Source organism: Oenanthe melanoleuca, chromosome 6 (assembly GCF_029582105.1).
Source record: "Oenanthe melanoleuca isolate GR-GAL-2019-014 chromosome 6, OMel1.0, whole genome shotgun sequence".
Taxonomy (NCBI): Eukaryota; Metazoa; Chordata; class Aves; order Passeriformes; family Muscicapidae; genus Oenanthe; species Oenanthe melanoleuca.
In genome coordinates, this window is record NC_079340.1 from 6,217,241 (window position 1) to 6,240,104 (window position 22,864).

Below are 22,864 nucleotides of genomic sequence, written 5' to 3' on the forward strand. Positions count from 1 at the left end.
CTGCTGGGGTCAGCAGAGCAGCAGAGTCACATGAGTCATAGCACAGTGCTCTTTGGAAAGATTGCTCCATGGCTAAATATATCACTACAGTTGCTTCAAGAAAAGCTCTGCGTCAACTTCTTATAAATGCTGGCAGTGACGCTGAGCTCTGGGCCCCCATAAAGCCAAAAGAATGAACAGGAATTAACAAGTGGCCTTAAAAAACATATTGAAGAGAATGGAAGTTTTGTCTGCACAAGAACTGAAGAATCAGACCTTTGGTAGTGAAAATCATGACCTAATTTTTCCACCACACACATTTAGTCACCTTTCAAGTGAGTCTGGGGTGAAAAAATAATAGAAAAGACCACTAAACTCAACAGACCAAGTCCATGCAACTTACCACTCAGCTCTGTGAAAACATGGAGTTTTTTCACTGCATTTTTTATTAGGCTTGTCCCAGTAAATGATGACTTGCATCTCCCAGGGAAATGCAATAATGAATCTACTGTTATCAGCGAGTATGGACAGCCACACTGACAGAAGCCAATCCAACATCACATCCCTGTGATTAAGCAAAACAGTAATTCCAATGAATACTTTTTATATCTCCATCTGATACACACAGAGCTGAATCTGGAAAAATAATAGCTCAATAAACCATTAAAAAAATGCCCTTTGATCTTTTATTTTTTCAGTGGAGCCATAACTTAGTGCTATTACAACAGCAGTTTTAAGTAACCAAAACTGCTTATCAAATGTATGTTTCTAATGCAATCTCTATCAACAAAGTCCTGAATTAAAAGAGATTTCGTAATTCTTAATGAATTGCTCTCCTACCCAGTCTTTCCACTGGAAGCCTGATTAAACGAGTATTATTTCTTCTTTAGTGGTTCAACAGGTCGTTTATCTTAGATTTATGAGTATCAACCTACTTTAGAAGGTATTAGAAAGCTTTAACGTTTGACACGTATTCTCTAAATCATTGGCAGTGCTCTCCATTTGCACTAGACGATTGGTAATCTTCTCAATATTAGGTTTTATTGACAATGCACCATATAGAGTCCTTATCATATGGTAATGATTTGAGATGGGTGCAGAATTGGGAACTAATAAATCCAAAAGCTCATTTTTGATTGTTGACACAGAGCTGAGGAATAACGTACATCCATCTAAATCACTCAGTTTCTTAATACCATCACATACACATTTAACCTGATCAGAACGCAACGCAGCGACGTGTAAATAGATCCCAATTCTCTGCTTTGAGCCTGATGGATTCATGCTTAAAACTCTGTTTTTACTCAGAGAAAACCCCGAGCAAAAGTGAGGCTCCCCCGTTGTGTGGAAGCACTGGCAGCCACCTTTCAGCATGGTCACTCAGCAGCAGGGGCTCATTCTGGCTGCCCTGGCTCCTGCCCAGATCCCCAGCTCATCACCAGCCACTGCTGCTGCCTCAGCCCCAGCCCAGATCCATCACACTTGAGTCTTGCCACGGTAAATAAGCCTAGATCAAGAAGCATTTTGTCTGAGTAGAGAGTTAGTAGAACTGAGATCACAGGCTTAAAATCATCCTCATAATTTGTATTTGGGAGATACTATTGAAAACTGACATATATAACAAAGACATACATTCATGTAGCCCTACATTATGATTTTACAGAAATATTGGCATTGATATTAAGAGAATTCACTTGAATAATTTATTCCCCTACTTCAATAGAGGATCAGCCTCCATATCTATATTACTCACAGAAAATTAGAGCAGAAGATATAAAAAAATTGAAGTGAGAGCCTTTAGTAGCAAATGAACATCCTTCCACTGAGTTCTACAGAATTAGTCTCATCTGCAACCCTGTAATCCAAAGGTATGTCTTTGAAATGCAGTCAGGAGATCTGTATCAGTCCTGCTTTTGTAGTATGTCACTGAAAATGGTTTCTGGGGCATTGGAGCTGCATGATTTGTTACGTTGAAATGTGACATTTCAAAAAAAGGCTGAAATGATCTCAGAGTAAAACCAACACAAAAATCTGCATCCCTCTTTTATCCAGATTGATGCTGGGTGAGAAAAGTCTAGTGAAAAAATTTGTATTAGTGGCAAAACTGCCCTGTGATTATTGCATACCAGAACTGTCAACAGCAAGGAAGTATAGCAAACGGGTGTCTTCCTCTCACCTTGCTCATTCAGAAAACACCCCCAAATCCTAACTCAGGCTAGAGGCCTCTCAGGCTCACTGTGCTGTTTACAAATGAGTTAGTAATTGAAGAAGTAGTGCTACTAAACACTGAGCCCCCTAAGCTCCAATCATTGTAAAACACCTTGTTTGAAGCAAGCATTGCTGTTACCTTGTCTTCGGTGAAAGCAGGCAAATATTCACTGGAAAAAATAAGGAGAAAAATAAACCAAAACCAATATCCTCTCAAATCAAGGCTTCCCAGGGCCATACATACATACTGCCCTCATCATAAGGGAGCATGTGCAGCCTCCCCATCTACTCATTAGCAGGCAATTTTCTAACACACTGTCAAACAGCAGAATTATCACAAGTTTCATTTTCTTTACCAGTGGAGCAAACTGCATTCTGAAATGTGCTAACTACATATTTCTAAGCTTGTTACATTCACTCAGTTCCTAAATCAGCAAAATTTAACAATCTGCAACATCTCCCTGCCATGAGTGAAATTTCTTTTACTACTGGAAAGGAGGGAGAAGGTCAAGAAGGCTTGGCAAAATTTGTTAGGATGATCTGTAATATGAATTTAGCAGAAAAGAAATCAAGAACATTTCTTTGGAAAACAATCAAAGGGCAAAGTTTCCTCTCAGATCTGCATGGTAATTCACGACTTACGTGCTCCAAGGAAACTTGCTGCTCTGGTTATTAGAATAACAAACTATTTGCTGTCTGCCTGACAAACCAAAGACGGTCATTTTTCCTCCCTTTGTCAGTATCTTTCTGTTCAGGGAGGGCAACTTGTGTGTCCTTTGACACACAGATGAAGACTGAATGATGCATCTCTGCTTAAGAGGATTAATCCAAGTTAGATATGGCACAAACAGAAGTGACAAACAGTAACAGGGCATAAATTCTGGATGAGTCTTGTAGAGACTGACAGATGCTTTCTCTTACCTGGATCTCAGCTGCTCCTGCTGTACATGAAAAGTCAGCATCTCCTGGTTATCCACTCTCAAGACACACAAGCCACCAATACAGCTGAGGATCTTGAAAGCCACTGAGCTGAGGAAATTTGAGTCTTCAGTATTCACTGCAGCTGGGGTTGGGGTTCATCAACAACACAAAAATGACAGTGTGGAACTAATTGCCATTGAATAGTATGGCGGGCAGGAGCACAGTTGAGGTCAAAAAAGGACCAGACAAACTCCTTCAATTTCAATCAACTGGTGCAAACTCTCAGTTTTTTAAGCACCAGTCCATGGAAGGGGTATGCCCTTAAGATGCCCTGTTCCTATGCTCTTCGCTAAGCATCTCCCACAGCCAATGCCAAAGGTAGCAGCCTGGGATACTTAGATCCTCCTCTGCCCAGATAAGACTTTTTTCATGTTACAATCAATGAAATCATAAAAATAGACAAGAAATTGTCTTGGCTGAGGCTTAAAAGATGTAAGATTCAAATGTCAAGAAAATGTTGTATGAAAGATCTTCAGAAATGGCTGGAAAGAGAGAAATGACTTCGAGATACTCACATAAACCAACCTCAGTGAAGGGAGCCAAAATCCTGATGCCACCTTTGCAGTCACTGAAAGCAACCTCCAAAGGCTCCCACCATGAATGCCCATGCACATCGGCATCCTGAAGTGATAAAGCTCCACCAGCCTTTCTCCAGGAACACTCCAGAAGTACCATGCTCATTTAGGAGAATAACTTTTTTTGGACCATTCTTCCTCACAGCCCCCTGATGTCAAAGCCACAGATCTCCCCTCTTGTTCCCCTTACCCTACCTGGCTGGGGTGCTTGTAGCCACTCACCTTTTCTTTTTCTGTTCTTTGAGTCAGCTACAGAAACAGTCAAAAACGCATTATAAATAAACACAACTCCCAGCAGGCCTAGGCAACTCTGTGAATGAAGAATTCTGCATGAACAAACCTCCCGTTTAGTGCACTCTCTGTTGAGTCAATGACAGCACAGGCTTTAATCTACTCTGGAAATATTTCACATTCCGTTCTTTCTGCAGCATTCCTAATTCCATGTCCTGTTTAAGGCTCTGCATCTGAATGGGACTTGCAATTACATGAGTCACTGCACCTTTGATTTTTTTAATTTTATTTTTATCTTTATTTTTTTTTGGTACATGTGATCTGAATCCACAACTGCTTGAGCCTGAAGCTTGCTCTGCACACTCAAAGTGCCACCATAACAAAACGGGCTGAAATACTCATTCCAAACGTTCCGTTTGGAGCTGCTCGTGGCAAGCAGTAGAGTGTTTTATCGTTATTGTCACTTCCTTGTGAAAGGTGGTGGAGAAGCAAAGGGAATTTCACTTTGAACACGGCCCTTCCTAGACTGCCAGCTGACAAAACTTTGTGGTTCTCTTCTCTCTGTGGTTCTCTTCTGGGACAGCCCAGGGCCAAACCTGTGCTCCAGAGGCTTTTCCTCTAAGTACAACACGCCCATCTGGATGAACGTGTTTGAGTGGTCGGCTGGATCATGTGTTGAAGAGCCTGATTGAAACAGGCCAGTGGTGACTTTGCCCATGTTTTGTGGTCAGGTTGAAAGTGTAGGTTATTGAAGAAAATGTCTTATTCTCACTTACAAAAAGCTGAATTTGAAGCCTACACATTTTTTCTAGGAATGCCAGTTACAATTTTAGAAAGGAAACAGTGTGGCAATTCTCAAATTCAAATCAAAATTCAGTGCAAAAGATGAGAACAAAGGCTTGAGAAGAAAAGGTCATGACAAAATACTATAAAACAGGTAAAAAACTGTCTTGTCTTTTTGTCTCCTTTACCATCACTTTCAAGCCAGCTTCTTACTAGAAATGCTGCTTTCCATCTAAACTTCCATCACACTGTCAGTGTAATGCATAAAAATACTGCCTGAAAATAGAGCTTTTCTTTTACCAGAGGATAATTACTAGATATGCACTGTCTCCTTATAAAATACTGTTAAAGACCAGGATTTTGCTATGAAGATACTTAAAAACATGAATATTATACCTTTTATAGGAGAAACTATACTGTTTCATCTGTCCTCTGCCCCTGGAAAACTACTACTTCTCTGGCAGACAAGGTAGAACACAACATCTCTTCATTCTACAAGATCTATCTGCTTTAACTTGGAAGGTCTATAGGGTGGGAACCTGTTAGGAACTATGCTACATATGCGCATTGTAAAGAACTTTGTTAGATCAACAGTGTGGCAAAAAAACCCCAAAAACCTCAAAGATAGTAATACCAAAGCCTCAAGTGTAGGTCCCAGGAATGACAGCGTAATTATTTTTAGAGATGACTACAGCAGTAACTCAACATGACACGAGAGACTGGAGAAACAGCAAGCCTGACTTAAACCAATGGGAAAGCCAGGAATACAGAATGGAGACTGTTCCTAATGCACCATATTGCATCTGAACATTTTGTTCCTACCCATCTATCCAAAGCATGATGTTTTGCATTTCATATTAACATTCTGAAGACATTAAAGAATTCTTCAATTCGATGTTCATATGCTGTGTCAGAACTCACACTCCAACTGCTTAGAGAGATGCTATGTCTACCTTTTACTCATCTTCCCTCCCTCAGGCTCCTAACCATCCTCCTTCCTACTTCCAAAAAATCCCGGGGTCTATTCTTTATTGGTAGCATTGTTAAGTTCACCAGAAAGTTGGTTATGAATACAGTTTGTGGGATTTGGACCTCACTCTGGATTTCTGCACTACCTCAGCTGTTATGCATATGTACTAAGACTGACTGCTAACAAATCATCACAGTAATACTTGAGGTTCATATACTATTTCTCATCTACAAAGCAGTTTAAAATTTCGCAGAGGTTCTACAAAATCTGGGAGATGGAGAAAGATCTATGGGCAAAAATCTTCGTTTAGCATTGCTCTTAATATAAACCACAGTTAGTCCCTTTCTGTTTAGCACTAAAGCAGGAATGTTGCAGCCCTCAGATTTAGGTCTGAAGTGCTAAACAATGCTAAATTGCCAATAACACATTTTCACTAAAAAGTATTTAAAATACTCTTTGTCATATGGACAGCTCTCTTCAAAAATTCTGTTCTCACCTTTGAGTTCAAAACTAGGGAAATGGTGACATTAGCATAATGTCTTCAGAGATGTATTTATGCATCAAAATAAAGGACATTTTGATTTCAGAAAGTTTTGTTAACAAAAAAGTAATATTTCATAGGAATAAAACAACAAAAACATAAGCAGGAATCGAAAATATTTTTTTAAAGGTAAAACTAATAATGCTTCATTAATTCCTTCAATGTTCAAAGTAGAACAGTCAGCATTTAATAGCTGAAAGGAAGCTCTCACTAATTTTCTGGCCAGCAACGGAAACAGCAATCAAGAGAACTTGGAAGTGAATCATTACAGGTCTTACTTCTCATTATCACGTACCAGGGGAAGAATTTTTCTCAGTACATGAGACTAAGTAAAATACTCTCTCCCCTTCAACAGTGAACCACTGGTTTGCAAGAGCTTCATGCCCACACTGGACATGCACTCTGCAGAGCACATCCAGGCTACTGGTGCCCAGGTACACCTACTGGGTGTTGTCTTTAGCTGTGGGACCACTTCCTGCTGAGCAGACAGGAATGACCCTTCCAGCTGCACACTCAGTGCTGCACCCACGAGGAGCAGCCCCTGAAATTCAGGCAGCATCAAATCAGACTTATTAGGAGAACTGCTACAACCTATATTTTTATTTTGACTGGCTGAGTCAGGCTTGCACATTTTTTTCATTTACCACCATCAAAAAATGAGGATGAAATTAAACAAAATCTAACTTTTTACCTAGTGGTAAATAAATATGGAAGTGTAATGAATAAAATACTCTCTTTCTCATGTATTACACCAAACATGCAATCCAATCCAGCTTACGCTTCAAAGCATGACTTGTATTTCACATGCTTTCTAGGCCACAGAGTTCTGTTACACAATAAATACAGTTACACAATAAATGCAAGTTTGAAACATACATGTTCAATTGGTTCTTCTGCGGTAATTTATTTGGTTGGATTCCTTTTGAGCATGAAACATTTCTATACTGGAAATAAATATGGAAACGTTCTCAGATGAAAGGATACATGCATTCCAGAAAAAATCCCACTGAAATATAAAGGAACTCTTCTTGGGAATACTGAAGTGCAAACTCTTCAGTTATGCAATTTTAATATGGTGGAAAGAAAGAAGTGTAAGCTATTAAATTTGTTTAAAGCTTAGGAAGCAAATTAAAACAAAAGAACATACATATTATTAATGAATAGCTACAGTGCAAGGTGGGTAATTACATGTTAATTAAATTCTCTCCTTATTATATCTGCAGTGCCTCAAAATTATGTTTTCTTTCTATATATTTTCCTTGTAGCAACATTTCCTAAAAAAAACCAAACATAGGTGTAAAGCAAAATCTGTTAAGTATTTCACAACTGGGTGAACGCAACTGCAGATGTTTTTTTAAGTTAGAATTTGTAATTAGAAATAAACTGAACTTCAACATGTTTTAATTATGTGTACTTCTGTTTATAATCTTCAACTTAAGTCTAAACTAAGCAACAACACTGGCAGAACACCTTAAATTTGAGAGACTGGGATGAAATACTTCCAGGTAAACGTTCACAGAAAAATTTTCCTCTATACAGAAATAATTTGGTTCAGGTAGTGAGCCAACCTCTCTGTGTGCCATCCCCTACTGCCCAATTCCTGAAAAACCTAGCATCGCCTTTCTTATCTGGCTATTTAGGACTTTTCAATTTTTCTGTTCTCCAAGTCTAAGCTTCTTTCTGCATTTGCAGCTTTTCATTTAAGTCTGCCTGTAAAGAAAATCAGAAGAAAGAAGTGGTTATGATGGAGCTATCTTAGGCTGCACATTGTCTTTGTGGTTTTGACATAGTGTACTGCAGCAAGGCAGACATTATCCTCTACACCTTCCTGTTTAGCAGACAGAATGGTGTTCCAGCCTGTCCTTACGTGATAACATGTTATCATACTGCCGTGCACAATTCCAAAGGATGGCATGGCTGCCATGAGCAGGAAGTGATCTGGGACAGCCATTCCTCACGTAACCTTGTCTTGGGAGATACGCTAATTTTCCTGTATTCTCAGACAGCTTTTACCAATAGACACCAAATCAGAAAAATTGCTTTGGGACTGGTTGTTGCTACTGTTTTCCTTTGCTGCAGATGTTTGTTCTCTAGTGTAATGTGTTTTATTGAAACAGTGCTGGAATTAAAAAGCATTACTGAAAATGAACAATAAAAAAACTTTTCTGTGATGCTGCTTGTATGTCTTAATTACAAACACAATTATGAATATGTATCTCATTCTAGAAATCCAAACTGCTGTAGACATTAAGTGTTTAATTTGCAATGTAACATTTGTGGGGAAGGTACAGGGGTTCTGATGTATTCAAGTGAAATCTTTCACAGCTATAATGAATAGCAATCTCTGATTGTATGGCATTTGGAAATGTGAGATCACTGGAAAAAGGGCCACAAATACTCGTGTTTTACAAGTAAATTATGTATATTTTTCAGTATGAGCACTGATTACTGCAAAAATACAAGAGAAATGGAAGCAGTGTAATGACAGTATTTCTAAGCGTCATAAAGTTTTGTTCAAACAGCTGGGACAGGCTCACAGGTCTTTTACAGAATCAACAGAAACTGTTTCAAAACTCAGAGTTACACTTTTAATGGAATTTGGGTAATTTTGATAAAGCAAATGAATTTGTAGCAGAAACTTGCAGTAACTTGATGTTTTAGGAACTCTGTGGCTTGCCAGTTCTAGAAATTCCTATAAGTGCTATTCTGCAATATATCAATGGGTAACCAATTCTGAAATGTTTGCAAAGTTCTCACTAGCTCAGATTAGAACCAAAAGGCTGGAATTTCTCTCTCAACTTTGTATCTTTGGAGATGGCCTTCACCATATTCAATCCGAATACCAACAAACATGTCTTCATCCTTTTACATATGTGTACTTGGTTGCTGGAACAGTGATCCTCTAGGCTAATCAAGTCCCAGCCACTCCAAATGCCTTTTCTTCTTTTCTTTAGTTTTTCCATACCTCTGTCTCTGGTCCTACCTCCACTGAAAATCATCTGCCACCACTTCACTGTGGCTGCTGCTGAGTGTCAGCACTGCGACATGAGACTAGAAGTTATTTTCTAGACTCAATGAGAGCAACAGCTGCCTTGTTAATGCATATGTTAAGACATAATGCAGATTGTGAAACCATATTTCACACATGTACTAAAAATGGTATGAGATTATCATAAATCAGGTAAAAGTCTAATTATAAGATTACTTCAGGGGTCAAGAAACTGAGAAAACAGGTGAAAATGATACATTGGTGAAAGAACTAAAATCTGAGGGGAAATTATTTTCTTTGTATACAACCAGAGTCACAAAAAGAAGAAAAAAAATAAAGCATTTTTCTCATCTGTGCAGTCTTGTAAAGGAAAAAAAACCTCTTAGCACTGATGTTGACAACATTAAGGTCAATTGAAAACCAGACATTTAGTCTTTTCTATTGGTAGGGACAGGAATAAGGCAACATAGGCCAGAGATTCCCTCCCATTTCTAAAGACATGTTGAAATGGAATATGAACTCAAATAGGTAGATCTAACAATCAAATCTATTCTAATTAATAAAATAATTCATATAATAATTCTAATTAATATTCCCCACTGATGCATAGTCCAAGTAAAGCAATTTACCAATAGCACAGTATTTTCAGATACTATTAGGGATTTATTAAACTGCAGTTTAGTCAATAGTGTATAATATGCTGTACCTGAAGTTCAAACTGCCTAACGGCCACCTGGTTGTTGACATTAAGAGTAAATTCCAGCAGTTCCGTGGTGCAAATCTGTTCTAGCAGGTTGGCTTTCAATCATTTGCTGTTAATTCCAGTAACAGTAGCTTCCTTCCCTTCCATGAACCTCACAGAAAGAAATCATGGACCCCTGTATGTCTGTATGTGGTCTGTAGACCACATACTGACAGTTGATCTGTTTCATTAAGGGAGCTCTTGTGTAGTCACACACCTACCAGACAAAGCCTAAAATTGACATAAGCAAGTAATTTCTCACACAAATTGAAGGACGTGTGATATAGATGCATCTAACAATTTATATTAAGCACACATTGCATATACTCCAACACAGCAGCTGGTCCTGAACCCCTAAGAAGGAATTTTATCACTAACATCACTGAGAACAGTGATTTGGCCTGTGTTTTTGACACATGGTAAGGCTGAAGATATATGTTGTCATAGTACTGAGTATTTTTAATTTTATCATATGTAAGCTGACTAAACTAGGAGTTATTTATAGAGGCTAATTCACATTTTTACAGCATATGGATGTGCTTTTTGCCAGCTTTAGCACAAACACAGTTTATATTCATTAAGATTGAGCTAGCTAATTAACCATAGATAGAATTAGTGAATAGCTTTCTAGTAATAGTACCTCAAGGTTGCCAATAATTTCATTTGGGATTTCCCACACTGCAGACTTCTCATCTTCAGCAGCGACTCCACCTACAGCATCCGCCTCAGAAGACACTGCCTCTGGACAGGGCTCTTGCAGGTAATCCCCCTGGTCAGACCCCTAGCAGGAACCAGCCACAGGAAACACCAAGTTAGAATATTCTCCTACCCTCTATGAGTCCAAACAGCAGCAGCACAGACAGGCAACAACACACAGAGGTGCTTTTGGGAAGCACTGCCTTGGCAGAGACCATAGTGGCTGTCCCACACTGCCCAGGCCAGGCAGACACATCCGCCCACAGAGCAAGAGCCCAGAAGGGCTCACCCAAAGAAATGTCTTCTGCTGACTGATTAATGCATTAGAAGTGATTTCATTCAATGTTAGAAGAGAATACATGCTATGTTCTAGTGACTGGGGTCCAATGGAAATTCATAGAAAAATAGCTTAACCATCCCCACCCTCCAAAAACCCTCTAAAAGGAACAAACCTGAGATTCTGATGCTGAAGCTGAGAGGGAAACTGCAGGTTGATCAAGTTCAATCTTATTCTGGCAGTATTAAACAGAAAAAAAAAAAGAAAAAAGAAGAAAGTAATTTATGTTTGATTATTGCTTAGAGGTTTCTTGCATTTTTTTTTTAATGGAAATGGAATGGCTGGCAAACAACAATAAACAATACCTTTTCTGTTACTTTCCAGGTGCTCAGAATTGGAAAGCATTCTGAAAATGATTATAGATCAGCTCTAATTTCTAGTTGCATCTCAAGGGGCCCTCTTTATAGTGCTCGGAAAGAACAGACAATTTTCATAATTTCATAACACTACAGCTTCTTACTCATGTGGATAATTACGTTTAGAAAACACAGTGCTTAGGTAACATTCTGTCTTTCCAGTGCAAATTTGTCACTTCTGAACAGGTATACTGTTGCAGTTTGGAATTGCAGGGGAGTATTAAGGAGCCAGTTGGAGTGAAGTTGCAATGACACTAAATCAAACAAGGGCCTAAGGAAAATATTTTAGTATGTAACTATAATTTAGGAGTTGCTAAGCCCAACTTTGGTTTGGTTTTGGTTTGTTTTTTTTTTCTGCTTCGTCTTGTTCCTTTGCCGTGACCATGGGAATCTCACTTGTGTTCTGCTGGTGTGTGATCTGACAAGGGTATGGCTTTTCCCCCTTGGATGAAGCATCAAGTCCATGCTCAGGTTCTCAGGAGTGATGCAGAAGGCAGCCCTGTGTCCTCTAAAGGGAAAAGGTTTTGCATCCTATTTAAAAAAAATGGATGACAGAGTGTGTCATGTGCCAAATAGGGCTAAAAAAGGAATTTGTGACCAAGCAGGGAGCAGGGTACAGCACCAGAATGGTGTGTTTGGGGCCTCTGCAGGGGAAGCGCCCATCGAGAATATGAGGCAGATGTTCCAGTTCAGAGTCAAATCCTGATACAAAAAGGATTTTGCTTGGATGGTGTAAGTAAACAACATTAATTCACATCAGGGTAATTGCAGCTCCCATAAATTAATTTCCTGATACTTTTGAAATTGTAGCTAGGTTGATATTTGGGTCATTTCTTTACTTGATACAGTTAATGTGCTGAAAATATTAAAAATTCTATACATCTGCAGAAGTAATAGCAACAAATGAAAATAAAAAGTTAGACCTAGCCACTTCATTACAATAAAAATCTCTTTTGTAGTCCTAAAAGTTTTTTGAAACTTCTGTTTGGACTTTGTCACCACCTCCAAGGTTCCCTGTTATGTGTGAGCTCAGTAAAGTAGGTAGATAGCATTAGCCCATATTTAAAAGAACCTAAAAGGTTGACAGGAAGATCTGCAGATTATAACTGAGGAGAAAAACAGTTATAGAAGCATTTTCCTCTACCACTTGTAATTCAAATTTTCAGCACTTTGTCAGTGCCTACATACTCAAAAAAGTAGTCAGAAAGTTTATGTTTTCTATCAGAATGAAAAAACTGACCCAAATTGTATTTCTTTCAAAAATAAAGACACTTTATTTTCAAACCCTACTTTTTAAAAAACTAGAGCTTCTTAAATTTAGCAACTATTTCAATTTTCTCTGATTTTTTTACTTTATATTTTCTTATTAAAAGTATTAGCTGAAATGGATGAGAATGCAAAATTACTTTCTGATTCCTTAAAATATTATTTTTTTGCTTGGGTAGTTACCTATTCACTCAAAACATATTTTTTAATTTAAATTATTATTCCATTTATTCTCTTCAGTCCAAATTAAAAAAGAGCAAAATTATGTAAAAAAATAAACCAGGTTTTTAGAATCAATTCCAAGTCAATCAAATACATTTTTGTTGCATAGATAAGATTTTCAAAGGTTCTGTTTTTCTGAAAAATATTTTTACTTCACTGTGTCTTTTTACAGAGAGCCATTTTTTACTCATCTGTTCCATGTCTAATAATAACCCTTGGATCATTAAGAAATAACTAAATTACAGCAGAACTAGTCCCCTTAATGAGCCATAATAGTCCCAACATTCAGCCAAAAGTTTTTTTTAAAAACTGTGAAACATCAATGTAGAATATGAAGCATTTTGTTTAGTAATAACAAGTTTATGAGCAGGACTACAGTTTACAGCCAAATATAGTGACCTAAAAATGCCATTCTGCATTGCTCCTTCCTATACACTGTGTCCTTAACAAGTCCAGGGGAAAATTAGAATGAACGAATTGTGGTGAGAGCCCAAAGCCAACAAACGTATTTAAATTAATCCTTCTGATGCAATACTTTCCTTTAAAAAATACAATTAAGTCTTTGTGTTCCCTTGAACAAAACCTCATGTTTAATAGCACCAATGGCTCTGTAGCAAAATCTTTTTAAAAACAGAGGAGACACAGTAAGTTTTATACAGTTACAGAGGTTTTAAAAAAAACGTTGCTAGTTTCTGAAGTCTGAGTAAATTTATGGTGAATTACTTCCACTGACCTACATTAAAAACTTCACCCTCCTTTTTTTAATTCCTCAAGATTTGTCATTATGTCAGCATTATTCACTATGACAAAGATGCATTAGTCCAAGCGTCCTCTTGAATCAATATAACTATCGAAATATGAGAAACAGTTTGGCAAGATAATAATGCCTTAAAAATTAATTGGCAATATTTTCCTGCACATTGCGGTCCAGCAGGTCCACAGGAATTCAAACATAAAGACACTGTGAGCTAGTTGCACAAATGCAGCTGGCATATCAGCGTCAGCTGCTCTGAAAGAGACTGAAGGGACAACTAGGTGTACTATTCTACCAATTCCGAGGTGAGGTGGGGTGCCAGGAGGCAACTTGGCCAGGAGAAGTTAGCACAGCTTGACATGGAACGGATGGGTCAGCACCACTTCCCCCAGCCTGGTGGCACCAGCCCAGCTGAGAACTGCAGCTGGTGCAGACACTGCTCTCAGAGCACAGCCCTGCGCCACAATCCTGCTCTGGAATTCTTTATGGTACAAGTGTGCATAAAGACAGGTTTGTATAAAAAGTGCTGTGTTGTTCTGTACATAAACTCACACACTTTTCTTGTTGTTGAGAGGTGGCAAATTGCCTTCTTACAAACATAAGCAGAGAAAAGACAGTAAAATAGTACACAGGGAAATTTCTGAAACAGAATAATGGCAGGAAAGAAGATTGGTAAAGCATTCTAATAGATGAGTTCCACAGATGTGATAGTTACAATAAAATTGACTTTGCATAACTTAACAATACACCATTACATTTTCTCCCAGATGTTATCTGTTACTTAAATTAATTTTGCTTAAGTTACTATTATTGCAGATTTTATCCATGCTGTATTCTTTTATTTAAAGTTTCTGTGGCATATAACAAGCCCTGGCTGATAGCATTATTTTTAATAATATATATAAGAGGTTTGAGTATTATAGAAATGGCTGCTGGGTATATCTTAATAGTCATAGCACAGAATGTCTGGTCTCAAAATACTATGTAGATTAAAACTAGCTATTTACTAACACTCTAATTCAAGGCATTGGAAAGGTTTGCAGTATTTATATATGTGGTATGAAGGGGAAGAATCTACTCCAAGAATAAATATCAGAGTTTATAAATTAGCAAAGCTAAAGTCAAGGTCAGTTTGGCATTACTAACATACTTGTTGAAAATGAGAATTCAGAGTTGATGTTTACTTATTTAATAAGCAAGAAAAAAGACTGAGGGGGTGATGCATTTGTGTCTTTGATAGGAGGCTTTTGTATTACAGAAATATGTTAAAACCACCCTCTCAGCTTGATATTACCTGAAATTCTGTACTCCCTTCCACACAGTCTTAACATAAATTCTCTGCAGCTAATCTTACCAAACACAGGAAAATAATTATTTATAAGGATTGGAAAAAAGGTCCCACGTTTAACAAAAACCATTTCTAATGCCTTGTAACATCTTTCCAAGCCTTGCAATGGATATGGGTTTGATTTATACAAATGTCAGATGTGTTTCAAAAAGGGAGCTCTTTGTGCATTGTTCTCTATATTCATATCACCTGTGTAGTTTGTACTTGTATGCCATGGGATCTTGTGCTATCAGAGGCCTGTATGGGCTTCCCTCATATATATGTGAGATTTGCTATCAAACAAACTCTGCAGTACAGGATTTACATTAGTTTGCTATTCATGCTAATCATGGCTGGCCACACACCTACAAATGTGCTGAATTTCAGCTGCTGGAATAAAAGGCATTTATAAGAGGTGGTTTGTTGGATGCCTGTATTTCATGTGGTTGAATTTGAATGAATACCTAATGGACAGAGATGCACTGACTCAAACCAGCTTGCTTTTTTTAATCCCTCCCCTTTAACCTGCCAGCATATGCAAACACAACAAATCCACCCTGCCTGCCTGTGGAGGCATTGCCCACGAGCGTTCCCAGAGGAGGTTCCTGGGAGGCTGCTGATAGCTCTACAAATACATCTGCCATCTTCTTTTGCAACAATTGAATGCATGAGGTCCAAAGGACCAGAGGATTTTACAAAGCACTCAAAAATAATCCAGATATCAGATCTCTGTGGTGTGACTGAGGTGGCAGAGCTTCCTCCTGCACACCCTTGCTACACACATTTGTATTATTATTAAAAATAGAATTAAGATCAATGAGGGCCTAAAACTTTGCCTCTGAAGGATGTTCCCTGGTTGCTAAGGATGCACATGGAAATTCTGTGAGTGTGTTCCTCGGCAGGAGTTTTTAAACCACTATTCCTAAAAGAGAAATAAGTTCAGTGAGTCAAAGGTAGGCTTTATGCTCTTTTTCCAGTATTTCAAAATCCAAGTCAAAACTGTTTCTAATCTGTGATGTGAATTGACTTTGTTGACAAAACATTTGTAAAGAATCTAGTCTAAAATAGCTATTTGAAGCAATTTTGTGTCTACTTTGATAAAACAGGATCTCCTTCTCCCACCAGAAAGCTGTAAATCAGTCAGTGACATCTGGCCTCAAGGACATCAGAGTCATCTGAAATGTGGCAATTTATATTAATGAACATCAATATTAATTTTTAAATAAAAAGAATTTGCTACTGCCATTATGTTTACATAAGAAATATTATTTATATCTTGTGTTCCTCCTTTCCTACAATTTGCCCATAAATTACTGTAAGGAAACACAATGTCACAATTATAAATATTTTTCTTTGCAGTTAAAGCTTTTACATATCCTCTTACTGCTTTCAGTAACTGCATGAGGACACCAATCAGGATTTTCTTGCTACTCCAGGAACTGCTGCCAATTTTAATGCTTGACTGAGTAGAAAAGGGTGCTTCTACAAAAACAACCAAAGCCTTCCTCTCTAGAGATATCTTAATGCAGAGTGCCCTTAATATCTAGAGTCTGTAAGAATCTATCTTAGCATACCAGGAAAAAAAACCCCAAACCAACAAAACCTGATTTTACTAGGCTGCAGTTGTCTTCTACTGCTTTTACCAAGCTTCCAATTTGCGGATTATTTAGAAAGACAAAATGAAAGATGTAAAAAACCATCCCCAGTTGGCTTTAATGCTAAGGACACATAGCTAAATGATTCACTTTGGAATGGTCACTCTAAATTCACATTGTACTTTGTATTACCAAATCTCCTAGTTATGGGATTACATAACTAGGAGATTACAAGGAATCTCAGCTTTTATTTAAAAATAAAGTTAGCTCTTATGATTGCAGAGGAAAGACTGAAAACCTAAATCTTGAAAGTTCAAAAACTAGACTACATGGAAAATGAATAAAACAATTATTTTTAAGCAACTCATTATTTTTTTCTGGATATGTCTCATAATTTTAAATGCTCCAGGCTAATGTAACCCTTTAAAATACATACCAATTTTCAGGAGAGGTAAAGGATTTTTTTTTTTAATTCTCAAAAGTGCAATTTTGCATGTCTGGACTCTTCAAAGTACCAATCCTGCTCTTCCACTTCAAGAACACCCATCAAACAAGCAAAGAACACCCAGTTCCTTTTCTGGCTGTGGTGCCATAATCAACAGGGATCTAAAGTAATTTAAAAACAAACAAACAAACAGACAAAAAAAACCAACAAAACAAACCCCACAAGCACCTTTCCCACAGGAACCACCTATCTAGAGCTACAAATGTTTTTTAAAAAAATGAAGACCTTTTCTATTATTCATGTGATCACATCTGAAAACCATAAAAGAAAGTTCTGTTGAACCCAACAGGCAGTGGCATTCACCTTTATCAGGTTGGAGCTTTACAATTACCTGTTGTGCATCTCTTCTCCCACATTATTTAATCAGTAAAGAACCAACATGAATGCTGAAAACATTATGATAAAAATGTGAAACAAAACTTGGCCAGGTGCATCTTGATACCTCTTTCTGGGACCAGTACTTGCTGCAATTCCCTACTCTCAGAAAAACTATTTGCATGAGAGCATGTGCCTCATGGCACAGGGTATATAAGGATCAAATTGCTTAGGGGGCTGATATTCATCACACTTGCTTTAGGGGCTCCATCAGCACCCTAAACCCCTCCTTGCAGGAAGTGCAAAGGCAACTGCCTCTCTTGAGAAATAGTCAACTAAGTCAACTAAGATGAATTAAGAACCTAAAAACTCCTTAATGTACCTGCCCTGGACTGCAGCAAGCACAGCCTGCTCTCTCACCTTTTCCCAAGGGGAACCTAAGAAAGCTGGCTTCCTCACTCAGGGTCTCTGGTTTGCCTGCTGCTGAGAAGTAAGAAATATTCCCTTTTTTTATTCAAACGGTCACTGTAGGAACTCAGAGGTGATTACCAGCACAATGTGTTCCTCCTGCACCCCTGAGTGTGTAGAGGAAGAGTCTGACAGCTGTTGGCACTATCCGGACTGTTTTTCCCAGGTGTTACATCCAAGATGCAGCAATATTTCACCAGCTCTTACTGTTCTGAAGGACTTTAGGTCAGCCCCAAGACTTCCGTAAAAAGTCTGCTAATGTAGACATGCCTGTTTCCAGCACGTATGAATCTCCAGTGTGTCTCATGCTCTGCACACACCAGAGCAGCATGTGTGCCCCTGGAGCTGAGCCCCACCAGATTTCCCTTAGTTCAGCAAGCACAAACTTCAGGTTTTACCTGGAGTGCCATGTACAGGAAAAAAAAGGCACCAAAATTCTAAAAACCTAGGAAAACTTAATCCCCCCATCTTTTAGATCAGAAAGGGCTCGAAAAGAGCCTGGGGGCTCCTGCAGAGAAAGTCTGACAGTAGAAAAATAGCATTTTGCTGTTGATACAGTAAAGTGCAGTCACTGCCTGCTGGAACAAGGTCTCCTGCCTTTGTCTGCCACTGCTCCTGGACAGCCTTCCCTTCCCATCCTCTTCCTCCGAAATCAGCGTTTTTTCCACACAAGGCTGGTCATGGACAAGCCCCTCACACAACTGCCCTGTGCCCTGCACATTCTCTCAGCACCAAATGCAAATGAATAAGCTCTATCCAAACTCCTCTCAGTCATTAGGTGCTTTAGATGTGGACAGGCTTGTCTGTATTGATTCACCCCCAGCTGATGCTACAAAAAACAGCTGCACTAACATTTAAAAGGTTGCTTTTAAAAAAAAACCCAAACCAACACAACCTAAGGAATATTGATCCAGAGCTAAGAGGGGGGAAAAAACTGCTCACATAATTTAAAAAATACAATATAGATTTTTTTGAAGAAAAAATGCCACATTAGATAACTTTGCATAATACATGGCCACATAAAAATGGGGAACTTGTGTTTTTTGTTATTAGACCTAAAACATAAGGTCTTTGCCTGAGTATGTAGTTTCTGTTAAAACAACAATTTGTCCTGTGGACTGTAAATTCAATTACTGTTTTTATTGGAATCACATTTTGCTTTGGAAACAATCATGCAGAAAAACAACCAGTAACTTAGACATCTTAAAAACATCTCAGAACAGGAATGGCTCTGAGAACAGATCAGTTATGGTAATTCTTCCACTGTGAACTGCAAGGTTTTTAAAATCCATTTCCATATTTTTAATTAACACCTAGTTTAAAAAAAAAAAACTTACTGTAGGTCATTTTAATCACAAATGGGAAAACAAATTTGTTTTATCAGAAAATTGATTCAATGCTATTTTAGAGACTTATTTTTCATGTTTTTATCATAAAAATTAAGCTATTAGCATAATTTCCCAATTTGGGAATGTAGAAGCAAGCCAGTTCTGTAAAATTTTAGTTACAGTTTTCAGTCACCTCACTACAGGAAACTAGCCTATTTTAACACCAGAATATTTGATCAGCAAGCACAATAAATCTAAGGTATCTGTACTTCTTTAAAACTCCATTTCTATATAACTTGAATCTGCAGAGTTCTAACCATAGCCTGTTAGTCAAAAGAAACCACCCCTTCCTTACGTGATACTTGGATTTCATGCACCATTGTAAAGAGGTTCTTCTCATTATGTACATGTTCATAAATCTGTTTATGCTGCATCTCAGTGTGATTATTTAACTCTCCCTTACAATCCTGTCATTCGTGTTAGATAAAAAAGCAGCTGTGGGTAGGAGCAGGGTTGGTCTGGTGAGTTGAACAAAGCTTTGCCTCAGCACAGCTTGGCTAGGAGGATGATCTGAAATCTAGTAAAGCTTCCCCTTGGTAAACTGCCAAAGCCAACCACACCTTGGATGATGTGAGGTTGTTTTTGAGAAGGTAACATCTCCTTACAGATTATCTCCTCCCACTTCAACTTGGAAGGTTTCTGAGAACAGTCATTTCCATTTCTGTTGGGGCAAGAAATGGTTTCTGCGGAAAAAGAGCATAAATCTCCTTCTGCTTTGACTTGTTAGGAAGCTCATGACAAATTATATAATCCAATGTGGATTTTTAGAATTTGTTTAAACAATGCATGAGAAGAAACAAACATTTCTACTGAATAATTTCTCTCCAATTAAACAAACAAACAAACAAACAAGTCTCTTAACTCATTATCCCTTATAAACTCTGTTAACTACATCTTCAAGAAAATTACCATGCACACAAGTAACAGAACCAACAAAAATAAACATTTGCTCAAAGATTTCCACAACCATACAGAATTCTATCACAACTCAGAATAGAGAGCAAACACTTCCAGCTCTGTAGTGAAAATCTTGAGTCAGCCATAGAATAAGTGAATCTAAAAGGTACTGCATTGATTTGCACACAGCCGCCTTTCCTCTCCTCCCCTTGCACTGTGCCTTTCTGAGAAACTCTGTTCTACAAAAATAGGCAAAGAACATACGATCACAATGTTTGCATGCAGTTTGCCTGATGAGATAAAGACAATGTGTCAGCTTTTGATGGGGAAAAAATGAAGCAATGATGCCAAAGCATTTTATTTATTCCTTTCAGCAGCACCTTTTCATTGGCAGCTTTCCTAAATAGCAGTGTCATAAATACCTAGAGGGAGCAAGCACCCAGTGGCAGCATCTTCTCTTGAGAATGCAGAGCCATACCCAGAAACATGACATCGCCTTCTCTGAAGCTGCTGTCTTTTGATCTAACCCTTAGAAACAAGCACTCAGCAGGAACATCCAATGTGTCTGGATTGCCAAGCAGAGAAGTGGAAGAGAAGACAGGAAAATCACTAATAGCTGGGAAGCTTGGTTGGCAACAGAGAGAAAGACAGGCTGGATGAGGACACAGGACTTCATTTGGTGCTGTGGAAGAAAAGAGCAAGAGTGATGGGAAGCAGCAACCACATCTCATGGGTGGAGGAGAGGCAGTAAGGCTGAGCACAACCTGGAGATCAGATCAAAGATCACACTCTGAAGACTCATGGAGGTGGGCCCTATTCACTTCCTTACCTACATTAAGCTTTTTCCCTCCCATAGTCCCTTGCGCCATCTAGACAAAATGCCAAATATCCCAGGTCCTTCTATCATGTGATTCTCCATTTTGTTTTTAAAAATTGGTAGAATGTGAAGCAATTCTCACCACTGTCACTGGGTTTGTTATTTTATGTTGGCCAGAAATATTGACCTATGCACAGAAACACAGTCCATACACATGCACACACACACACATATATGCAACTGCTAATTGTTTTTTAAGCCTGAAAGGACTGAAAAACAAAATTAGAAAAAGGCTTTTAAAGAAGGAGTCGATACCAAGAGCTGAAAACAAAAATGACTCAACTACAAACCCTAAAGAGAAAAGACCTTGCCAAGAATAACAGACAAGTTTTCAGTAAAGTCCCTTTGTACAAAGTATCTTCACAATTACAGGACTGACTGGTTTAAGAGTTCTTTACAGGAGTTCATTGTATCATGCATACACCCTTATAAATCATACTGGATGCGCAGCTCCACATGGAAGAAATAGAGCTGATGCGAGGTACCTTTGAAAAACTTGGCCCCAGAACCACAGACAGGTTATTTTTCCATGACAACAAGTAATATACATATTTCTCTCTCTGTGGTAAATTAGTCTCAAAGCAACATCCTCCATCAGAGTAAGGTGCTCTTATAATACAAGTGAATGCCAGATTGAGCACTTTAACTGGATTTTTTAACAGCCCTAAAATTATTAAAATTGTGAACTTTAAATAATTATATTTCAACCAGTGTTTTACTAGTTCTCTCCCTACCTTCTGATTTTAATTTTCTCACTTGTCAGCATGCCTTGGCAGTGAGAACAAGAAAGACCTCAAACCTTTGCTGATTGCTTTCCATACAATCTGATTTCTATAAATTAGAAGTTGCTGATGGGAAAGCAGACAGCAGTACTCTTTGATCAAGATACACATCTTGATCTCTTTTATCATTTTTTAAAAAAACAATAATATTACAACAAAAAGAAAATCATCATACAAGCTTTTCGATCAAAGTGTGTCACTGTCTGCTTCCCAGTCAACATACTGCCAGTAAATTGGCGAGGTGCCTGGAATGTGCAGGCAGCAGCTGGTGGGTTTGATTACCATCTGTATAGCCACTAATGTATAAAATATTGTGTCTCCATCTAGTGGGCATCTGCAGTTTACAGGAAATTTGAAAATGGGTTGGAGCAAACTTCTGTGGGCGGCAGAAGGAGCTTCACTCCCCACCAGCAGAACTGGGCTATTTGAGACAAGGAAGGCTTTGGAGCCCCGCCCCGGTTCCATTCCTGTGCTGGCACTCGTCCCTGAAACAATGTTTTCTGCAGAGGCATTCATAGAACTATTTCTGCTTTCACAACAAAGCACCACTTTCCAGTGCTCTGCAGCACCCTGGAAGTCTTGGTGGCCAAAATTTTAAAATATAAAAGAGGTAACAGGAAAAGGAAGGTGAGAGCCAGGATGCCATTAATGACCAGAATTCCTGAAATAAACAATAAGGAATGAGATTAGTATGCCAAGACAATGTTTTCCCTTATATTAAAATATTACAAACTGCCCCACCCAACTACTTAACGGCAGGATATGCAAAATGTCTGTTAACTCTCTCATATGGTTTCTGACAACATCCTTGACTGCAGAGAAACAGGGGTAACACAAGGTACACAAACCTGTTTATCAGGAGTGTGCCACAAACAGTCCTTAGGACAAAGATTTTAGAATCCATGTGGCCACCCACAGAGAAACTAATGCACAAGTCAGCACTATGACAGCTTTCTCACAACAGTCACAGGACCAGAACAAATAGTTAATAAAGATGAATTCTACACCACTCATTACACCATGCTCCTTTTCATCGATTGCCATCCTTTTTGACAACTACTCCACTAGAATTGTACTGAC

At 38.4% G+C, this 22,864-nt stretch overlaps 1 protein-coding gene across 2 annotated transcripts in view; it reads right to left on the bottom strand.

Moving 5' to 3' along the window:
• Window positions 1-3,516: 3,516 nt before the first annotated feature.
• The window catches only part of CABCOCO1 (ciliary associated calcium binding coiled-coil 1), a 54,090-nt gene continuing 34,742 nt past the window's right edge, over window positions 3,517-22,864 (bottom strand). The window contains exons 6-8 of one of the 2 annotated variants that reach the window (XM_056494751.1): window positions 11,148-11,207; window positions 10,640-10,780; window positions 3,517-7,978 (exon numbers count right to left, since the gene is read on the bottom strand). In XM_056494751.1, coding sequence (XP_056350726.1) covers window positions 7,937-7,978; window positions 10,640-10,780; window positions 11,148-11,207 — 243 coding nt within the window. In that variant the 3' untranslated portion in view covers window positions 3,517-7,936. The remainder of the gene's footprint in view (window positions 7,979-10,639; window positions 10,781-11,147; window positions 11,208-22,864) is intronic. The other variant, XM_056494752.1, reaches the window with a different exon arrangement.